The sequence below is a fragment of the Manacus candei genome, unplaced genomic scaffold, assembly GCF_025592945.1.
Source record: "Manacus candei isolate 608988 ecotype Guabito, Panama unplaced genomic scaffold, ASM2559294v1 h1tg000056l, whole genome shotgun sequence".
NCBI lineage: Eukaryota > Metazoa > Chordata > Aves > Passeriformes > Pipridae > Manacus > Manacus candei.
The window spans coordinates 9,855,595-9,877,821 of NW_026138104.1; the positions used below are offsets into that span (position 1 = coordinate 9,855,595).

General features: G+C 40.2%; 1 protein-coding gene across 17 annotated transcripts in view; it reads left to right on the forward strand.

Annotated features, from left to right (window-relative positions):
- SVIL (supervillin) overlaps positions 1 to 17,013 on the forward strand; it is a 137,932-nt gene extending 120,919 nt beyond the window's left edge. For all 17 annotated transcript variants that reach the window (XM_051802222.1, XM_051802223.1, XM_051802212.1 and 14 more), the window contains 16 exons: positions 481 to 636; positions 1,392 to 1,528; positions 2,016 to 2,163; positions 2,280 to 2,425; positions 3,270 to 3,445; positions 3,546 to 3,690; positions 4,081 to 4,357; positions 6,018 to 6,169; positions 7,326 to 7,431; positions 8,228 to 8,435; positions 9,226 to 9,359; positions 10,031 to 10,186; positions 10,588 to 10,731; positions 14,824 to 14,945; positions 15,771 to 15,926; positions 16,053 to 17,013. In XM_051802222.1, coding sequence (XP_051658182.1) covers positions 481 to 636; positions 1,392 to 1,528; positions 2,016 to 2,163; positions 2,280 to 2,425; positions 3,270 to 3,445; positions 3,546 to 3,690; positions 4,081 to 4,357; positions 6,018 to 6,169; positions 7,326 to 7,431; positions 8,228 to 8,435; positions 9,226 to 9,359; positions 10,031 to 10,186; positions 10,588 to 10,731; positions 14,824 to 14,945; positions 15,771 to 15,926; positions 16,053 to 16,139 — 2,450 coding nt within the window. In that variant the 3' untranslated portion in view covers positions 16,140 to 17,013. The remainder of the gene's footprint in view (positions 1 to 480; positions 637 to 1,391; positions 1,529 to 2,015; positions 2,164 to 2,279; positions 2,426 to 3,269; positions 3,446 to 3,545; positions 3,691 to 4,080; positions 4,358 to 6,017; positions 6,170 to 7,325; positions 7,432 to 8,227; positions 8,436 to 9,225; positions 9,360 to 10,030; positions 10,187 to 10,587; positions 10,732 to 14,823; positions 14,946 to 15,770; positions 15,927 to 16,052) is intronic.
- Positions 17,014 to 22,227: the final 5,214 nt, after the last annotated feature.

Below are 22,227 nucleotides of genomic sequence, written 5' to 3' on the forward strand. Positions count from 1 at the left end.
AAGCAGAAGTAGCCAAGAATTTGGGCTTTACGTTTACAGTAAAACATGACTAAGACTTTGAACTGCAAATGGCTCTTGCATCACACTGTCTGAGCCAAATTTTAAGGGAATATCAGTTAATTAGCCTTGAATCTCTGCTGTCTTTTATTATTAATGACTTATAAGGCATTGAAGATCTACAGAGTACTTCACAAAACATTGGGTAAGACATTTTTCCTAACAGAGTTGGTGTTTCTGCCAAATAACATAATTCCGATGCCAACTCTTGGATGATATCTAGAAACTTAGGTAATCCTAAACCCATAAACCTTTTGGGCTAGTGGTTAATCTGAGTTCAACTTGGTTTTGCTGTTTCTATTGATAAGAAGAAAAGCTGGAAATAATGGGCAGAAATTATTTTCTTAATGCAACACCCAATTTTTTAATATAATTTTGTCCTTTTTGTGTGTGTCTTTCCTCCAACTTCTTTTTATGTACAAGTGTCTACAAACTCAAATTTCTCAGAAGTAGCACTTGCTGGCCTGGCAAGCAAAGAGAACTTCAGCAACATTAGCCTGCGGAGTGTTAATCTAACAGAGCAAAACTCTAACAACAGTGCTGTGCCATACAAGAAGCTAATGCTCCTGCAAATTAAAGGTACACTGGAACTGCTTTTACTTTCCATAAATAATAGACTGAATGTAACATGTGGGAGTTGCTACCACAGTTGGATGTTTAGCTTGCTCTAGATCTTCAGCTCAAGATTTCTGTCCAAAACTTAAAAGAATAAGTGACAACTGCGTGACTGAAGTTAAACCTTACAAATAAGTTTGCTTTGTGCCACTGGTGTGTGTCTTCCAGGGAGAAAAACACAGTATTTCAGAAATTCTAGCCATCTCCTATGGAAATTTTTTAACTGTCCCACTCTTCCAGTGCTCAGTATAACTCGGAAGTGACATGACAGTGTTCTTGCTCCACTTCCCCTTACAGTGCATAGTAATGTATCTGATTCTGCAGAAATAATAGCTACTATTTTGGCAAAGTAAAATTCCTAACACCTTTTACTGCCTACGGACACTCTGTCATAGCCTCACTTAAGCAAATGTAAAGGGTTCTGGAATTTTGCTGCTGTCTGCCATTTACTTAATTCATTTCTTTCCAGAAGGACACAGAGTTGTTAAACCAAGAACAGGAAATAATAGAAATATTAGTTGATAGGAGACAAATTATTTTGTTTTCTATGAGTAAACTCTTTTTTCACAGTAGTAGTCTTTTAATTCTTCTTTAACAGTCTGTTTCCATATATTTTGCTAAATGTGCTGGAGTTGTTTGTATTTCATTGAAAACAAATTAGATCTTGGCACCAGATAGTAGTAGTTGAAGGAATAAAATTAACTTTATTTTCTCTTTAGGAAGAAGACATGTTCAAACAAGATTAGTTGAACCTAGAGCCTCATCACTGAACAGCGGAGACTGTTTCCTGTTGTTAACTCCACATTTATGTTTCTTATGGGTAGGAGAGTTTGCAAATGTCATAGAAAAAGCAAAGGTCAGTACTATTTTGGGGTTTTATTATTTATTTTTAGAACTCTTGCAGTATATTTCTCTTTGATCAATCCTTGGTGGCAGTTCTCTCAAAAAGTGGCATGTAACTGATAGTCCATGACAGGTAGATATGCAGGATTCCTGAAAATATGTTTTAACCCATGCACTGAATGAAAGCTGATGTAGGAGCATGTAGGTTGTGAAGCTGCAAGAGAAAAGAGGATATCCTCAGGATACAGATTTGGACTCAAACAAAAATAGTCTGAATTGCAGGATGTCCTTTTTATTCCCATGTTCATTGAGATCAGGTCTTGTTTTAAGGTAAATGGAAGAATGAATGCATTTCTGTAACTTTTTTTCCAGTGTCTGTTTATTTAGTGCAACAAATAATAACCATTTCTTCTGTTATTTGCTCTATTATATCCCATTTGTACTGCACAAGAATTCTAAAGACTTAAGCAATCCTCTTCAGATAATTGTTAATCTCTTAGGCTTCAGAACTTGCAACTTTAATTCAGACAAAGAGGGAACTTGGCTGTAGAGCTTCTTATATACAAACTATAGAAGAAGGAATAAATACCCATACCCATGCAGCCAAAGACTTCTGGAAACTCCTTGGTGGACAGACAAATTACCAGTGTAAGCATTCTTATAGTTACAATATCTGATGTTCTATCACAGTAAAACAGTTGAGTCAGTTCTGTTTAGTAAAAGATGTTAATTCTTTTATTATTTTTGACAATCTTTTCCTTAAGCTGCTGGAAGTCCTGAAGAAGATGAAATGTATGAAGCTGCAATAATAGAAACAAATTGCATTTACCGCCTTGTAGAAGATAAGCTCATTCCTGAGGATGACTACTGGGGAAAGGTGCCAAAATGCACCCTGCTACAACCAAAAGAGGTATTGTGCCACTTACTGCTCCTGTGGTAAGTGCAGGAACGTGTAGCTGATAATGACTTTCAGTAACTGCAAATGCTCATGGAGAGGATCACTGAAAATTGGGTCCTCCATACTTCTGAAAGGCTTCTGAACACTTTGCTGTCTAGAGTGTGCTACAGGTTTCAAGAAATTTGATCATGTTATCTTTAAAGTGAAATACCGTTTTAGGAGGTGTAAACATTTTTGTCAACAGTGGCTCACTCTAGAATCATGAAGTGCAAAACAGGTAGCACTTCAGAAAAGCAAAACAAAACAAAACCCTCTTATTATTTCTAACCTTAGCAGACTTTTCCCTTTCAAACAACCATTTCACCCATCTAAGTCAGAATCAGAGCAGATTTCTAAACTAAAGACACAATGCATTTTCTTGAAAGTATTGAGTCACTGCCTGTTTGCTGAGCCAGTTACCCATGTTGTGCTCTGTCAGCCTTCCCTGGCTGCAGGACAAGGCATAGGTCAAAATGTCAGGGAAAGCTGCTGTAACTGGACAGCAATCAGTCATGCAATGGAATCAGGTTTTTAGCAATAAAATTTTTAGCTCTCTAATCTGCTAGTGACTTAGCTGCCACCTGAAGATACACCTCACAGCATTCCCCATACTTGCTTCTAATCATCCTCAGCAATTAGACATCACAGTACAGACCACTGCCCTGTCCATACTTGCATTGCAGTGCTACTTGTTAGTGTCCTGCAGAAACTCACATATTTGGAGGAATTTGTGTTCAGCACAAGGAAACTGGAGGATCAGGGTATCACCTAACCTAATAGTAGGTTGTTGGTGTTTTATATTTGGTTTGGTTTTTAGGTGCTGGTGTTTGATTTTGGCAGTGAAGTATATGTATGGCATGGAAAGGAAGTTACTTTAGCACAGAGAAAAGTGGCATTCCAGCTGGCAAAACACTTGTGGAATGGCACCTTTGACTACTCCAATTGTGACATAAATCCTCTGGATCCAGGAGAATGCAATCCCCTTATACCCAGGTATTGTAACTTAAATTTATTCTCATTGCAGATACCTAGTTTTCTTGTCCTTTTTTCACAGTGTTTAATTTGATTCTATGTCTTTTGTTCCCTTGTACAGAAAGGGACAAGGACGCCCAGACTGGGCTGTGTTTGGCAGACTCACAGAACATAACGAGACCATACTGTTCAAAGAAAAATTTCTTGACTGGACAGAACTGAAGAAACTCAATGAGAAGAATTCTAGTGAATCCCTTCACCAGAAGGTGCATATAATAAACATGCTAGGTATTTCAAACTAGGTGACTTAGCTGGGATAGAAGCCAGGGAAGCTTGTTCTCAAGGAATCCAGAGCACATTTATTATCTTGTGAGCTTTGACCTAGGGGTCAGAGCATCACCTCCTACAGTGAACCCCTAGAGTTGCTTTATATTATTATTATTTATATAGTATTATATATATAAATATATATATATATAAAACAATTAATTAATTAATTCTATATGAGCCAGGCAGTTCAATGAATGCTGCCAAGGTGGCTTTGACAAGATACTAAAGTACTGAAATATTCAGAAGTCAAAGTGGTTGACTGGAACGGTGGGGTAAGAAGAAAAAAAGCTATGTTCAAAGAAATCTCTCCTTTGTGTTTTTGACAGGAAGAATCCAGATCTGACTCTAAACCATATGATGTCATGTTAATGGTACCTGTGCCTCAAACAACTGTAGGCACTGTCTTGGATGGAATGAATATTGGCCGGGGCTATGGACTTGTAGAAGGAGAAGATGGGAGGCAGTTTGAAATTATCACTGCATCTGTGGATGTCTGGCACATTCTGGAATTTGACTACAGTAGACTACCTAAGCAAAGCATAGGGCAATTCCATGAGGGAGACACATATGTGGTGAAGTGGAAGTACATGGTGAGCACTACAGGTTAGTGAACAATTCCATTTCATCCTGCTGAAACATGGAGAAGTGCAACTAAAACTGCTGCTCCTAGTGGTGAAATCCAGACCTAGACTTCTTTGGATAAGAGGCTGTTTTAAAGGTTGGGGCTGATAATTTAGCCTTCCTAGGCCATAAGAAGTGGAACTTCTTATTTTATTTTGTTAAAAGAAAGCAATAGAAAAAAAAAGTAGTTATTTTTCATACATCAGATGTAATACTGTCCATCTCTGCTTTTGCCCAACACTGGTGGTGTACACATTCACAGGACAGCTCATTAAGCCAGAATTGTGTCCACAGCTTAACACCAAAATAACAAGGCAGCTGGACTAATGACAGTGGTCTGAATGTCTTGCAAGAGACATAGGCTTAGTAACAAGGAACGCCTTTGCCGGGTAATTGAGATAGGTAACAATGACAGGAAAAGCTCTTGCCAACCCATTGCCCTTGCTGTCCCTTTTGCTGTTGCTGGAAACCTTTTGCTGTGGGTTTCAGGCTCAGCAGTGTTCTGACAAAGAGCCTGAGTGCAGCAGGTAAAGGCTGAGAATCAGTCAGCTCAGGAAGCCCGTTGGAACTTGCCCTTCTGACAGTAAACTAAGAATAGGTGGCTTTTGTGGTAAATTAAATAGAAATAGTCTAAAAATGATTGTTGGAAATAGAAGTATATTAAAATCAATTGAAAGCAGTGTAACAGTTATACAGCTTCAGGCTTTTAGCCAAAAACCGTAGGTAGGTCTTAGTCAAGATCGTTGAGTTCAGATACTGGCAAATCCAAGAAAAACATGAAAGCTTGTAAGTCTTGGGAGAAGTTCACTAATACTGAACTGTAAACAGACTTCTAAGCCAAATGGATGAAAACATATTCCATCACTCCAAAACAGAATAAATTTTTATGTAGGAGGCAGTACTTTTATGAGCTGAATGTACAGATAGGAGTGAAAACCGTAAATTTTAGAAGTGAGTAGTGGTTTGAATATTCTCAACTTGAAAAAAACAGGATGCTTTCTCCTAAGTGTTTCAGTTGGATGCTGCTCAGCACTGCTGGAATCAAGACAGAAGTTTTAATACTTTTTTAAGAATCTGTTTTAAAACTCTTAGCTTTTCTTAAAGCTTTGGTTTAGTTATATCCGTTTATTCCTTATTCACTGGAAAGAGTGAAATATTCCATAATTGGTTGTATTGTTGAACTTCATTTACTGTAAACATTATTTGTTTATCATAATAACTAAATACTGATCTTTAAAAAAAAAAAAAAAAGTTGCTGTTTTCCTGCTGCCAAGGAACAGTGTGTAATGTGGAAAATGAGCCATAATGCACTCTTCTGGTAATATAACTGGACATACCATTTCACATGCAAATTGGCTCAAGTGCTGTCAGTTATTTTTCTCCAGATAGTACCAATCTTTCTACATCTCTTTCTCCTGCCAACAGAGGCTTCTCTGCCTGGGGGGCTCACATCCACCTGAGGAGACAATGCCAACTCTGCATGGGGACACACTGGCTTGGAGGCTTAATGTTCCTCCAACTGGACATTTTATCTTCCCTGTTCTGGATGGGATAGTGCTGAGCTGGCAGATGAGATTAAACCATGTGCTGTTTAAACCTATAGCCAGCATACTTTCTTCAGCATGTGCTTTCTGTTTCACAGTTGGAAGCAGACAAAAAGGAGAGCAACAAGTAAGGGCTGTTGGAAAAGAGAAATGTGTATATTTCTTTTGGCAAGGAAGGCACTCCACAGTGAGTGAAAAAGGAACATCGGCACTGATGACAGTGGAACTCGATGAAGAGAGAGGAGCACAGGTGAGCTTTCTAGGTGGCAGAACTGGTAAGATTTGCCTTCCCAGGTAGCCACTAATGGTAAATGGAAATTGTCTTTTTTGGCGTCCTCCCTTTCTGTAAAGGTGTTCTTGCCATTACAAATACTCAGACCTCAGAATTACTTTTGGCGTTACTCCAACTGCCAGAGACATGTAAGCTCCTTTATGGATTGTCATTCCCAAATCTCACTTCTAAAGATTATACTTCTGAGAAAGGCTGAAGGAGGTCTTCTCTCCTTTCAGGAATATGTGAAGCACATATTCATGCCTTCAGTTCAAGTACATGTTCAGATAACAGAACTGTCTTCCTAGTGCTGAGGAGAAGCACTTTCTGCAGGCCAAGACCAAAAAATTAATTTGAAATTTTTAATTTGTTTACTCTGTAATTAGACATAAATGGCCTTGTTTTTTATAGATTCTAACAAATGCAGATGCAGCTAGTTTGAAGCCAAGAGGACAGGCTAGCTTTCTTTGTCTTTAGGCAGACTTGGGCTATACTGTGGCTTCACCATTACCAGCATCCGAGGTGGGAGGTTTAAAGTTAGTTCCTATACCTTGATCATGCTGTAATTACTTTTTTTAACAGCAGTGTAGACATGACCAGCAAGACAGGAGTTCATAGAATAGAAATGTAAATGCCCTTGTTCAAGAGCGAGTCTCTGCAACAAAGCTGATTGAGCAATTTGCCATGTCAGTGTCATACTCAAAATACAACATTTAGTGAGCAGATAACGTGCACGTTGTCACAGGAACCAGTTTTACAGCAAATTTTGAACCCATTTCAGTTCCTCAGTTACCTCTGTAATGGTTTCAAAGAACATCAGTGAAGGTGGACCAGTTCTGTAAAGAGTTCAAATAATGGTTGGAGTTTAAACCAATCTAAATCAAAGTTTAGTTGGTATTCCTTATCCTCTGAAACTCTTGATTGTTGGATTCTAGCTAGAAGTTTCTTTTAATATGCAGGTCACATATGAAACCCATTGCATGCTGATATATGGTAATTTAAACAATAGTCAGCAGTTTTAAAGCAAAAGGAAAGCCATAACTATATAATTTTTAATAATCCATAGAGTCTAGTTTTTCTGAGTCTGTATACTTGCTTCATTTTTCTAATGAAAAGTGGTGCTTTCAATTTCCAGGTACAAGTGCTTCAAGGGAAAGAACCCCCATGCTTCCTGCAGTGCTTCCAAGGAGGGATGATTGTGCATGCTGGAAGAAGGGAAGAGGAAGAAGAAAATGCACAAAGTAAATTATTGTTAGTTAAGAGCTTCTGCCCCAAAATCCTTTTTAGATATTGTGGAGGGCTTTGAATTCAGTCTCAACTACCATACCCTGTAGAAAGAGGAAATTAATGCCATGAAACTCCTAAGGCAGCTTTGCAATGCTTTGTTTCAAGGTAGTCTGTTTCTTCTTTGAGCATAGAAAGATTGTATTGGTGCACATATAAATTGTTCTAGTTGGTTTCTAATTAAGCTAAGTACCTGTTTGCTTTAAAATGTATTCTTTTTTACATAGTCTAGGGGGAAAAAAAGGTGTTTTTATGAGCAGTTCTTCTACTCCAAGGAAAGCTCTAAGCTTTTGTTACCCAATCACTCCTTTTTGTAACATATTCCTTGAATGCTATAGTTGAGGTAGGAGAATTTCAATGCACGTGTAGCTTGGACATGTTCCAGTTTGCACCTGAATGTGACCTTCTGTGCCTAAGGTGCAGAGGGGAAGAGGAACTGATAGGAATACTGTATTTGTCTTCCTTTTCCCCCCTTATGAAACAGCAGAACTTGACTGTATTGCTCTGTTAAGCTCTTCAGCTCTCATTACTTGTACTCTTGTAGAAAGGTTTCAGAAGGCATCTTTTCTGTACTGGGGTTTCTCAAGTAGTGTTAGCCAAACCTGGTGCTTAGCTAGTTTGTTCTGTGACCATGTAGGTAATGCAGTAGGTGAAATTCATCCAGTGTGAGAACAGCTGTTCCAGAGGAGAGGGTTTGAATTTTCAATGCCATGTGACTGTGTAATGCTGCTGCACTGTTCCTGTCTGCTCCAGGTGACTGGAGGCTATATTGCGTGCGAGGAGAAGTTCCCAATGAAGGAAACTTACTTGAAGTAGCATGTCACTGCAGCAGCCTGCGCTCCCGGACATCCATGATTGTCCTCAATATAAATAAAGCTCTTATCTACCTGTGGCATGGCTGCAAAGCTCAATCTCACACCAAGGATGTAGGAAGAACAGCAGCCAATAAAATAAAAGAACAGTGAGTGTCTGACCTATATTTTGGAGATGGTTATATAGGCTATCAATTTACTTAAAATAGTCTGACTCAAAGAAAATTTGAAATAAATAAATCTGTCTTCTGAGTACAAATGCAACTTGCGCATGCTTGGTGAGGAGGACAAGCTGGTTTGGTAGAGGGGAGAAAATGTTCTGTAATCACTTTCACTGAAGGTCGAATGCTTTTATTAATAGACTCATAGAATGGTTTGAATTGGAAGGGACCTTCAAGATCACCTAGTTCCAACCCCCTTGCCAGGAGAGACACCTTCCATTAGACCAGGTTGCTCAAAGCACCTTGAAAACTTTCAGGAATGGGGCATCCACATTCTTCCTACTGTACTAATTACAGTTGCAAAAAAACCCAGACACTTTCTATTTGGAGGGCTCAATATCTGAATACCAAATTAAATTACAGTTGATAAGAGGATTAGAGTCTACTCTTGTGAATAAGGATGAGGAAATTATTTTGGGAAAGCATGCAAGGAGGACATCAGCAGTTACAAAAGCAGGTAGTGAAAATCCCTACTTGAGAGTTCACGTAAGCATCTCCTCCACTCTGGGAATGGGATCAGAAATGGTATGAGAATGGTTGTTGAAATTCCCTATCTTGTTTTCTGATAATTTTTCAAAGTGCTTGTGTTGACATGAAGTGTACAACAAGCCTAGAGGGTACTTTTGGGTTCTAATAATGCAAATGGCCAACAGGTTTTGTGTTAGCTGTGTTGGGGCAGGAACACTGGGTTCACTCTCTCTCTCTTTGTGTTTTGTAGATGCCCACTGGAGGCAGGGCTGCACAGCAGCAGCAAGGTGACAATTCATGAATGTGATGAAGGGTCAGAGCCCTTGGGATTCTGGGACGCGTTAGGAAGGAGAGATCGAAAGGCCTATGATTGCATGTTGCAAGGTAGATCTGCCTTCCTGGATTTGGCACTCACATTTTACTTTACTGGTCTATGGTATTGTAAGATTTAATGTAAAGTTTTTGAAGAACTTCTTGATAGTTGAGATGATCCCTTCAGAGAGATGCTTCCAAAAATCTACTGAGTTAAGTCATACTTTTCTAGAATGAAAGTGCTGGAAAACCAAGTGTTTCATTTTGTTCTTCCCCCTTCTGCTGCCATCTGTATTCAGGCAGCTCAGAGCAAGAGTTAACACCGTTACCAGTACACTTTGCTTCTCTTCTGAAGGGATTTAGGAAGCACTTCTGCACACATTCCCATCCAGTCTTTGCATTGAAACTGCCCACAAAGGTAGCAGGGGAGTGGATTTACCAAGTGGAAAATTTGTTAGCTAACTCTGAGTGAGCTTGCTTCAATTAAGCTGCAAAACAGCCAGTTATGAAATGGCTGATAGTAACTAGCTAGGATCAGATTCAAACTGATGGCAGCCAGCCGTTTAGCTCAACTTCTTCACAGCTGTTGCTAGTCCGCCAAGACATCTGGTTGTCTTTCCTGATTTTTCAAAAACCAGAGAATTTACAGTCACTTTAAAAGTGACTGTAAATTCTGTTCTTATTTTTCACAATCATCTCTGACATTTTCTGTTGCAAATCTTCTTAAATTTTGTTCCTTTAAGATCCTGGAAAGTTTAATTTCACCCCCCGACTGTTCAGCCTCAGTAGTTCATCAGGAGAATTCTCAGCCACTGAGTATGTTTACCCTTCAAGAGACCCTGCTGTCATCAATTCCATGCCATTCTTGCAAGAGGATCTTTACACTGCCCCACAACCAGGTATATGCTTTAAAATACTTAAGTAACAGGAAAACAGATAACTGTATCCTGCAGCAGACAGTGCTTCAGTAGCTGTAAGCACTTTTAACTTGATTTATTGCAGGAAAATGTGTGCACGTGATGCTTATACAGCATTAAGAAATAACTAATTTTTCCCTTACAAAGATGCTGAGAACTAATCGAATGTATATGTATCCTAAAAGCTTGCTGTAGAAATACATTGTTTATGTCAGATAATCAGAGTCCATCTGAGGTTTAGCTGGATGATTAACAAAAGGGATTGGTAAACTGTGAAAGGATCCTGTTGTCATGCTGACAAGCATGTGAGACTGGGGTTGTTTAGGGGATTATAAGAACTAATAAGTGGCTGATGATGGGTTTGTTATTTTCTGACTCCTTAGCACTGTTCCTTGTTGACAATCACCATGAAGTGTACCTGTGGCAAGGCTGGTGGCCCGTGGAAAACAAAATCACTGGATCAGCTCGAATCAGGTGGGCTACAGACAGGAAATGCGCCATGGAGACAGTGCTCCAGTACTGCAAAGGTAACAGATTGCTGTGCCTGACTGCTTTGAGAGTGTCATACCTTTACATGCCTTGCTGTCTTGAGCTGAAAGGTGCTCCCCCTATTTTATCAATAAACATCAGCTTATTTGAAGATACATTCTCCACTCTTTCTTAGCAAAGAATTTGCCTAGTTCCCAAATTCCCAAGATACTTTGCTGACTTAATTCACAGAGGAAAGGTTTTATTTTTTTTCTGTGCCCCTAGTGGAGGAGAATAGCTCAGACATCAGATCTCTAAAAGTGAATACTGAGAACATAGCCTTGTAAACCTGAATGCTTTCTGTATAGCTCCTCTTAAATTTCATAAGCTTCTGTGTATCAAAAAGACTGAATGAAGATACTGTTGGCTGATGTAACTGGGTGTTGATTTAGTGGGGGAGGTGGAAAGACTTTGAAAATCAAGAGCACGTCTCACATGGAAACTGGTGGCTATTGGAAATTGTGGAGGACAGAGCCTCAGCTCTGTCCTCATTTCTGCAAGATAGTTGTTGCCACTCAGTGTGATTCAAGCTGCATTTGATGATCATGTAAGAGTACAGTGCCTAGAGATTATTTTCTGCATTAGTAGAGGTTCTTTGAGACACCATAATGCTGCCTTCTCACTTCATCTACTATTATGTTAGGCTGAGAACAGTCCTTGCATCTTCTGACAAAAGATGAATAAAGAAAGGTGCAAAGTTACCATGCAGGAGAGAGGGCATAAATAACAGCCGTGTTCTGTTAATTCAGAGCAGTTTCCCACTGTGAACAAGTCGCTGGGGCTTAATTGGTGCAAACTGTGTCCTCTTGCAAGGAAATCCTGATTGCTTATAGACCTTGAGACCTCATGATGCCACTGATTTCTTCTGTAGCAAATAAACTTCATAACTTGTGACACAGTGGATGGTAATGCATTGTCTCCCATGGACATTTGTATATTTGAAGAGGGAAAGTGATATCCTGGTTGAATTCCATCCTTATGCCGATAAGCCAGTCTTTGCAATGTTTAGGTCAAATAGGAGTAACAACAAGTGTTGTGTTTCAGTTGTCTTGTGTCACTGAGTGGAGTTGGTAACACCTGGCAGGAGACAGCTGAAAACTCGTACTCCAGACATTGAAATGTGACCTTTACTGGACTGCATTATGGCTCAATGTGGTTCATCAGGTGTCTCTGGCACTGCCCTGCAAAACAGCAGCATTTGTTTAGGAATGGGGGGCTAAAGACAGGGCAGTTATTGGAAGAGTCTTTGGCTTTGACTGCAGAATTCATAAAGAAGAGTCCAGTTGCTTGTTCACCACCACCCCCAGTTTTTGCAAGTCAAAGATTCATTTCTTTGAAGCCATGTCATAACAGTGTGCTTCACAGCAGCAGTGAAGGTCAGCACAGAGGAACAGAGTCCCATGCAATGAAGTGCCCAGAGCTGCTCAGCAGGCTAGGGAGAGATGAAGGTAAGATCCCAGTCTCATGCACTCCCTGATGCAGTGCTGTAATCTTCTGGTAATGAAAGTCATGTTTTCTGGTCCCAGCCAGAGATTGAATCAGATGCACATGCTGAGGTTTGGATACTTTTCCAGATTTCTTGAACTTTGAGTTTGATGATGGGAAAAGGGATTAATGCTTTCTGCACTAGATTGAATTTGCTGCATTCGAGTTTTATGCACAGTGGGAAGTTCTTCAGTGATTCCTCAGGGGTCTGAAGTTTAACTCGTGTATCATAGGACAAGTTATCTTGCTGGGTGCTCACTTTGCAGCACTTGTGGTTTTTAATTTCTTTGCCATGGGTATTTCTCAAGAGTCTCAGGCTGTGTGGTAGGATAGATACAGAACAAGTTTGTTACTGTTAAAAGACCAATTCTGCTCATACTCTTTCTATGCTAAAGATGATGCACACTTCTGTAGCAGTTTTTTTCCATTCAAACTATGCTGTTCTGGTGGTGTGTTGCTTTCACGATCTGGAATTTTGTCAAGCACTTCAAAATTTCACTGCATCAAGCTGTCAGGGCTGTCTAGCTCTTATGTGGTCTTACTTATGAAGGTGTAAAAATTTAATTTCAGGAGTTATTAAGGCTGCTGTAATTATTTTGACTACCAGAATGTAGTTGAGTGATCAGAAGCATTAAAATACTTTTCTCTTTTTTTTCCTCTCCATTTCTTTCCTCATCTATGTCCCCCTTTTCCTGCCCCTCCCCTTTTTCTTTTCCTGGCTTGCAGTGTTTGACTACATGATGGCATGAAAGGGACTGATTAGCAGCTCTGGATATCCCTTGAATATTTGTAGCAGTTTCCCTTGTGCATAAATCTCCTTTAACTTGTCAAAATATCTTGAAATTTTTTCTGTAGTTTTATTTGCTAATCAGCAGTCTGGAGAGTCAAGCTCCAGATTGCCAGGAGAGGGAAGAATCTGGTTCAGTGATACTTACTGAGGAGATCAGCTTGTGCTGAGGATAGAATTCATGGAATGAAAATATTTCTCCACTTATATATAAATTCATCTTACCTATACTGGAACATTGCAAACACCACTCTCTTTTTATTCTTGGCTGAATTACTGAGAGCAGCACAACTAGAACAGATTCACATGCTTTTTAAATGCACAGATTTTTAAGTATTTTTTTTAATAGTTCATGGTAGAATGAACAAATAAACCACAGTGAAAATATGTGAAAGAGAAGGCTTAAAATCAAGTACTCAAATGATAAATCCTCTGTCTAAATTCTAATTCACATTCTAATACATTTGTTAGACTGCTCCACAGAGCTTTTACCTCTAATATGCAGTTTCATATGAACATATTCTCTCAACATCTGAGGTAAGGCCAAACCTGTAGCATTCAGATTTTGCAAACCTAAAGGAACTCCCACGTCCAACCAGACCCTCTGTTTGCATTCAGCGAAGGTGTTGCATGAGTTCCCTAGGGTGCTCCTTAGCAATGGGGAGGAGCTGTGTTCTTTTAGACCCTCCTGCCCGACAGCCCACAGGCATCAAGGGCAGGTAGGGACTACAGTAAAAACCAGGGCCTTCTGCAATGGAGGAAGTCTTAGGGCGTTAAAGATGCTCTGAGACTGAATGTAGGGAATAACTGAATTTTTTAATAAGCAGTTCTTACAGAAGCTACAGCTCTCAGAAGCGAGGTCATGTCATGTTACTCTGTTACTTTCACCTGTGAGCTTTGCACCATCTTCGGCTTTTCCATTGCCCATCTGGAAAAAAGATTTGTTTAGACTGAGTTGTTTGAATCTGAGTAAGATGAAAGTACAATATATTTTTTGAATTATAGTTTCTCTCAGTCCCTGGCTGCCTGTCTACCTCTTTTCAATAATACTTGGAGTTTATCAGGGCTTTCAAATCCCTGGGGAATGAAATCATTCCCTTTGTTCACTAGGACGTGGCATAATGACTTTAACCACTTAGTCAGATATATCACTGCTGGGCAGGGTTATGTCCATGTCCTGCTACTGTGTGCACAAATACATGTTTTAAAGAAGCAGGACTGTCTTGGAAAATCATCAGTAAATACTATCCAGCTATTGCAATACCTCTGTTAACTTTCAGATCCAATTCCTTTGAATTCATAGTAACAAAATTATTGTGTTACACTTCAGTATCCCAAGAACAGTTTAAACATTCTCACTTAAGCCTCCAAGCTTAAGCTTTGTCGGCTGCTGGCAGGACACTTCTGCTGAGCCAGAAGTGCCAGAAGGTTTCATTTACCTGAATTTGGCTGATTTCAGACCATTACACTCTGCTTACTCTATTCAACCTCTGTTTTTGTAAGACAAGAAAGTCACTGGGTTAGGAGTAGCTTTTGGAGATTTTCAGCATACATGTTTTGATCTTTGTGGTCAGATACAGTAAACTGCAGGTCTAAGAATACTGAAGAACATGTTAGAAGGTCCCATGCTAATTTTCAAGAAAAAAAACCCTGTTGAAATTTATTCTTACTGCCTTAACTTACTTCAGCTTTTCAGGAAAGAATTAAACATTCTAAGGAGGTAGCTTTGGATAGTGGGTTGCATTGCAAAATATGGTACCATTTGTAATTTCTCATTTATCTTTTTTTTTCTTTTTTTTTGGATTTTGACTGTTTTTAGGAAAAAATGTAAAGAAGCCCCCAAAATCCTATCTAATTCATGCTGGCCTAGAGCCTCTGACATTCACTAATATGTTCCCAAGTTGGGAACACAGGGAAGATATCGCGGAGATCACAGAAATGGTAAATCTTTTCATTGCACTGGCTGTTTCCTATTGCTAGTAACTGTGTCTTGTGTTGTCAGTAACATTTGTTTGTGCTGTTTATGACAGCTTGTTTGTGCTGTCAAGCCCCAAGATCCAGAGAATGAACTTAGAAAGCACAGTTCAGGAGTCTGTGCAGGAAAAAAACCAACAACATAGCTGAAGTCTGACTGGGAGCATGAATATCAGAGGCATTCCTTGTTGCTTTTTCATGTAACTTTTCATATTCTCTTTTTGTTAAAAACAGGGAGAAAGTGTTACCTGAATCATCTCTTAGAAAGAGACGTGCTAGAGTTTAGCAGAACAGCTGTTTCAATCATGCAACAACATGCAGTTCTGGTCTGTCCACTAGATTTAAATTGTAGGGGAGCAAAACACCCTGCAAAGGAGCAGCTGGCTCCAAAGGCTCCAGTACTGACTTCCTCACCTGAGATGTAGAGTCACAGCCAAATTACGTGTGGCTGCTTTAAAAGCTTCCAGTCAAGAGGCATCTCAAGGCAAATGACATTTTCCGTTTTGTAAGTCTTCTGCAGCCATCTTTAGTGCAAAACACTGGCTTCATGACTCAACGCAGATTTCAGCCTCAAACTGAGTACAGGACATCCTTCTGCTAAGTGCAGACGTGTTTTTAGCTGTGAAATTGTTGTAGGGCAGGGCTTTTGCCTCTGTGCACACCTGGATGTACAGCTCTGTGCTCCATGGCCCAGGCAGAGCAGGTTATCCCATGCTATCTGCAGGATTCCATGAGCACGGTTGGTGGTTTCAGCATTGTGATCCTGTTCTCCATTTTCCTTTTCTCTTCCAGGATGCGGACGTTTCTAATCAGATAATACTTGTAGAGGATGTGCTAGCCAAGCTGTGTAAAACCGTGTATCCATTAGCAGATCTTTTAGCTAGGCCTCTGCCTGAGGGAGTTGATCCACTGAAGCTTGAAATTTATCTTTCAGATGAGGACTTTGAGGTAAGAAGAGAATAGGTGCATTGTTACTCTCTGCCATCTGTGTCTAACCATGCAGTAAAGCCATTTGCCGGTTATGCTACTTAAAAGTGGTTTTGCTAATGGCATATCCTCTTGTTTTAAATGCAGGTTGCATTAGAGATGACAAGAGAGGAGTACAATGCACTGCCATCTTGGAAGCAGGTTAACCTGAAGAAGGCAAAAGGACTTTTCTAAGCTGTGTTTATGGGAGTGAGCACTAAAGGGATGTCCGTTCTCACTTTCTATGTCCTTTAGAAGAATTGTACCCTATATTTACAGAACAAATAGAAATAATCTGAAGTTATTAGTGACTACCTATCTGGAGGTGTGTAATATTATAAAAGGCCAAGAGAACTCTTTGAAAATGGAATTCAATTTTGACTTTTAAAGGCAACATGTTTAAGCTTGGCTCTCCTATGCACTTAAACAGTAGTTTCTTGAACTACTGCTTCAGGTGTCCTTTGGCTATATACAATACTTGCCATTTTTGTTTTTAAAGAAGTTCTCTTTGTAAAGTGTTATTTTGTTAGTTTGTGGATTACAAAGAATTTATATTTATATAAACACATAGAACAAGTATGTATTTAACAATGCAATATATATTCACTTTCGAGACTTTCATGTCAAAACTACAGAAAAGTAGCTGGATGGCAGTTGCTTGTACTGAATTAGCTATACCACCAATATGTATCTCCTACGCATTCTCAAAAGTTTCTCTTTGCAATAGTTTAAGAATTGTTCTCAGTGCTGCTTCAGGTGCTAAACCGAACAAAGCGTTTGTATTTATAGCATGGATTTCTTGAGAAACTATGCGAATCAACCTTTATACTTTATTATCCAAAAATGTATAGTGCCTTGTTTTTTGTGTACAGTTTATATACAAAAAAAAAAAGATTGGTCTGCATTTTGAAGATGGCTTAGAACAGTCTCCCATGTTACTTTTATAATAGTAGAAATAAAAACATCTCAGTTTCTAATACTTGTTGTAAACATTAAAAATGTCTTTTGTGATATAAGAACTGAAAGTAAAAGCTTCTGAATAAACTCCTAGCGATGCTCTGGCTTGTCATTATCTTGTACTGCTAAGTAATTGGAACCTTCCATAACATGGTATTTTCTCAAAATATTTTAACTTTAGATGTCTGCAGGTATTGTACAGAGTTATAATTTGAGAAGCAGATAATGTAGAAAATAATCAAGGTATGAGATAAAATTATGTTGGGCAACACTTTAATGCTGAATGTTGGAACAGTCACACAACTCCTGTATCTTTTGGGTTTCCCTGTTTTATATATGAAACCAAAATTGTTATGCTGATTTTCAAACTTTGAAAAAATCTTTTCAACCTTTGTGCAATTGGGAGTAAAACTTGAGCTGCAAATGAACATTGTGTCCATTCTTTCAATAAGCACTAAAGTCAAAATCATTTTCATTCAGCTAATTACGACATTGAATAGAATCATCAAATCATCAAATATTTGCTATTGTTTGAAATGGTTTTTTAGGCATTTGAAATTTCTATAACAAGTTGTGTGGTTCCCCTCTGGTAGATTAGTGGGTTTCACATTTTCATTCTTGCCAGCATAAGTTTCCTTCTGCCCCATAGCTGTTCAGAGCTGCTCCTGGCCTGCAGAGGTGCTGTTGCTGCTCTTATCATTCTCCTAGGCCCAAGGAATTGAAGTAAGACCTTTGAACGTGTGAGGTCCAGATTTCCTCAAGATCTGCAGGAAGTATTGCTCCACAGTTAATCTTGCTTTGACAGATGGGTTAATAAGTTGTAAGCAAGCCTTATAAGGAAATTAATTAAAAACTTAGAAATACACAAGTGCAATTCACCTGACCTATTACAGGTGAATTTTCAGCACTGGAATATTTCCTTTCATGTACGTGGTTTCTGTCAAGAACTGAAATGAAATAACCCAAGAAAATCACAGCAACAGTATTCAGATGCTTCTTACACAGCCTCCAGCAAAAAGGTGTTTAGATGCCAGTTCCTCAGAGGTCCTCATCTGCCTTCTGCACGGGATACACTATTAGTTTGAAAATGCAGGTCTTTATAGTGACAAGTTTATTTTTCAAGCACTGAGAGGTTTCCAAAGTCACTGCTGTATTCGTCTAAAAGTATTTTTGCACCCATATATTTTCCTCTTTCACCTTCTCTGGTGATAAAATCAAGCAGGAATTAGGTTTTGATTATTCATGTTCAGTCTGTTCCATGGGGGTAGCAGGTTTCTCTGTTTTGATTTTTCTACTCAACAGACAACAGCTGATTTGCATAGCATGATTGACCTTGTTTTTCCCTCTGGCAGGGTAGTATCATTTGCTTTTGTGTTTTGAAAACACCATCAGTCCTTCAAGTGCTGCTGAAGGGCAACATTCACCCACCTTTAAAGCCTTTAGAATCTCAGCTAAAAGGCAAGATGAGCCAGCATGGGACCCACAGGCAGTGAAACAATTCACTGTTGTCAGTTCCTGTAAATTTTACACAATTTGGTACCTAATGTCCCAGTTCCATGAACCACTACACAAAACCCAACTTTCTACTCAGGTGCTTTGCTCATAACTTTGCCCAGGGAAGCTTCAAGGTTTTGCAGAAAATATTTTATTATCCATAATATACTTGTTACTTATCAAAATGCTTTTCTGAAATGTGAAGCTGGCGACAGAAAGCAAGTCAGTGTAAGGACTCAGACAGAACTAATTTCCTGCTACCTTTCCACTCCACTATGGGGATGCCATTTATGGTTGGAAATTAGAATCACAGAATATGCCGAGTTAGAAGGGACCCACAAGGATCATGGTGTCCAACTCCTGGCCCTGCACAGGACTATCCCCAAGAGTCACACCGTGTGCCTGAGAGCATTGTCCAAACGCTTCTTGAGCTCTGTCAAGCTTGGTGCTATGACCACTTCTCTGGGGAGCCTGTTCCAGTGCCCAACCACCCTCTGGGTGAAAAACCTTTCTCTGATATCCAACCTAAACCTCCCCTGGCACAGCTTCAGGCCATTCCCTTGGGTTCTGTTACTGTTCACCACAGGAAAGGCCATTAAAATCTTCTTGAACTGTGTTTACACCCCTGCATGGGAAATGGAGCTGAAACAGATCTTGTCTGGGTAGGGGGAGTGGGTTAATTTGTTTGCTTGCATGGGTTACCTGGTGTTATCTCCTTGTTTCAAATAGACCCCTAAGAACACTATGTCTAGGGTGAACTTGAAGGCAAAGTTTCTGGTGTAGGGAGTCTGTGCATGAAAAAGGCAATTCTATCGACCCCACAGCTTCCAGGCCTTGAGCCATGATTTTTATTTCCTATAGTTTTGAACTGCCCCATCCTTACCCTTAAAAATGCAGTTCTTTGACTGCACAATCATTCCAGCACAAATAAGGATTTTTTTTAGCAGTGAAATGGGCTGGAAACATGGATACATCAGTATGCCCCAAAACAGCAATTAAAACATTATGTCTGAAAAATCTGCTGCCTGTATGATTCAGCCAGAAGAGGAGGGAAACTGGGAGGTGGGTAAAAGGAAAAAAACCTAATCTTTAATTGGTTGGGAGAGTTTGTTTCTGTCTATCACCATCCCACCTGTCTCCCAAACAGATACTTGGCTGAGGAGGAGTTGTGGACCCACATGCACAACTGGTGAAAGCTGATTCTGAGCTTCTCTCAAAGCCTGTGGTGATTTCACAGATAGGGCAGTGGCAGGTTGGTGCAGTGAGTCCAAGTGTTTCACGGCCCACTGGCGTAGAGCATTAACCCTGCTTGACTGCAGTGGCAGCAAGAACAATTTGACCAGTCTCTGCTACTAACTCCCAGTCTTTGTTTCCATTTTGAATTGAGTAGTAGATGAGGAGAAATAGCTTAAGTATTGATATACTCCAAAGTGCCTGCTTTCCACTGAGGCCCCAGTTGACCTGATGCACTCTCCCAGTATGATGCTGGCAGCCAACAGCTGATGCTGCAGGGAATTCCCTTTTGGGCACCGGGTGAGGATCGTGCTCAGCCAGGCTGTACTGGCTCTGGGGACACATGGTCCCCTTTGCTTCTCACAGGGAGAATCATGGGGTTAATCATACAAGCATGACACGCTGCCACTGAAAGAACACTTTTAACCTTCCTCCTGAGATTGAATTTGTGAATTGATCTCCAATGGTGATGAAGGAGTTTGGAGTGCAGTGCTTGAAAGGCCAGGTTTGTTCTCCCTTCTCTGCTCTCATATTTATATGCCCTGTAGGATTAATGCTGATTCTGTGTTGTTTTCATGCAATTTGATCATAGAGTAAGAGGAGCAACTGGAAGAACAGATAACTGTGAGTAACTCACAGCTAACAGTAATACCTGCTGCTATGCAGGTGAGAGAGTAGCTAAAACAGCCCAAAGAACAGCCTGAAGAGTCAGTGCAGTTTCCTCACTCATGCTGGCACTGTGGGTAAGTTTTGTTGAAACCTGTGACTGTGAGGTAGTGCTGTCGCAGTGTTAGCTTTCCTCTGTCTAAACAACTATCCCGGTCCTATAATAATAATAATACCAAAAAAAAGCCATCTAAAATAATGATATTTTTCCTTTCATGTTAAGCCTTAGCATGTGTGCTGTACTGGTATCTTGCTTGCAGTATTTTTCTGGGCTCTGACTTCTGAATTTGGAGATGAACAAGTGCAAAACCTCTCTACAGACAGAGACACGGTCCAAATACACGAGTGGTAAGTATGACCAATCCCAGAACAAAAAGGATGAAGCAGCAGCTCTTCCTGCCAGCAGGCAGGAGGGCAATCCCAAGGACCATGCTGGTCAGCTGCAGCCCTACCTGTGAGAGAATGGGCTGCTCACAAATGTGGCACCTGTCCAAAGGGTGATAACTTCTCCTCTTCAAAAACAGTGTCTCTGTTTAACAAAGATGCTGGCTGCAAAGCAGTCACTTGCTCTGTGACTCACAGGTGGTCTTAAACTCTCTGTTTGGCAGCCCCAAGATCTGGTCTGTATCAAGAATATTTCACGTGGGATTTTCCGGTTTGTGAGACTCAGCGGTAGATGTGGGGAATACACAGCCATATGGGAGCATTTCACCAGCCATGCAGCTGGCAGCCCTCTCTCATGGGGAGAACAGGCCTCTTCCATGTTTCTCTGTGCTCTGAGGTTACCAAGAGCAGTGTGGGCTGGGAGCCAGTCATGTGGAAACTATTCCAAAAACTGGAGAGCCACTGAAGGAGCAACCCCAACCAGCCTGTAACGCTGCATGCTCTGGAGATGAAGCTAAGTAAATCATCATCTGTGATTGTGCTTCTCCTGAAGTGTAGCCTATTTCAGAGGAATGGTGAAAAAGAGGGAGTGCCATATGCTGTACGCACCATCATCTTTCCTGAAGCTGGGCTACTTTGCCTTTGAATTCTCCCTGCCCTTTATTCTTTAGGGAATTGGTGCAATGTGCCCAGGAGCCAAGGCAGTAGGCCATGAGATCTGCAGCAGGGACTACATCTTCACATTTTCATGTCAAATCTTGTGCTCTCCACAAGGATGTACAACCCAAGGGGCAAAGATGGGCCTATTCTATTTCTACAGCCATAGTTATATAAGGGCAGCCCCATGACAAGGTCCACATACAGTCCTGATCCACTAACAGTTGTGCTCTTGGCAACAGAGTACCACTTTTATAAAGCTTTGTAAATCACTCCTGCTCATGTAGCCCTTGAACTAGCACAGAATATATTCTCACAGCAAGACCAGACTCTGGGCAAATTTCTTACATTCTGTTGCTAAAAGATATATTTATGTAAAAGAAACAGCTTCATTTTCTGCTCTCTCATTGCAGTAAGGAACTGGGGTATGTGAAGAAAGCTTTCCTTTATCTATTCAGTTGTGGAGATTCACAGTAAAAGCTACTGATGGTGAACCTGGGGTCCCTGGCTCTGCTGCACCTGTCTGCACACACACAGTCCGGGCCCTGCGCTGGCAAACCTTTGCAGTCGTGCTTTTCTACATGTTTGTCTCTACCAATCCAACGAAGCTGAAAGGGGCCTTGAGGGACTGCTAAAAATGTTACCTAAACCACCCCAAACTGTGCTAACCCCTACATTCATTTTTCAGTGGCAATTGCTCGGTAACACTTGTGCTTGGTACTTGTGCTTGGCAACAGAACACTGACATTTAATTCCTTTAATTCAGAAATGTGCTGTATAAACTGGTAACTGTTTGCATGTGTGGCTTTTAATTTTCTTTATGCAGCCAGTAAACATATCATAGCCTCAATATGATCGCTACTCTATGTCGTGGTGATTGGCTGTGAAGAAA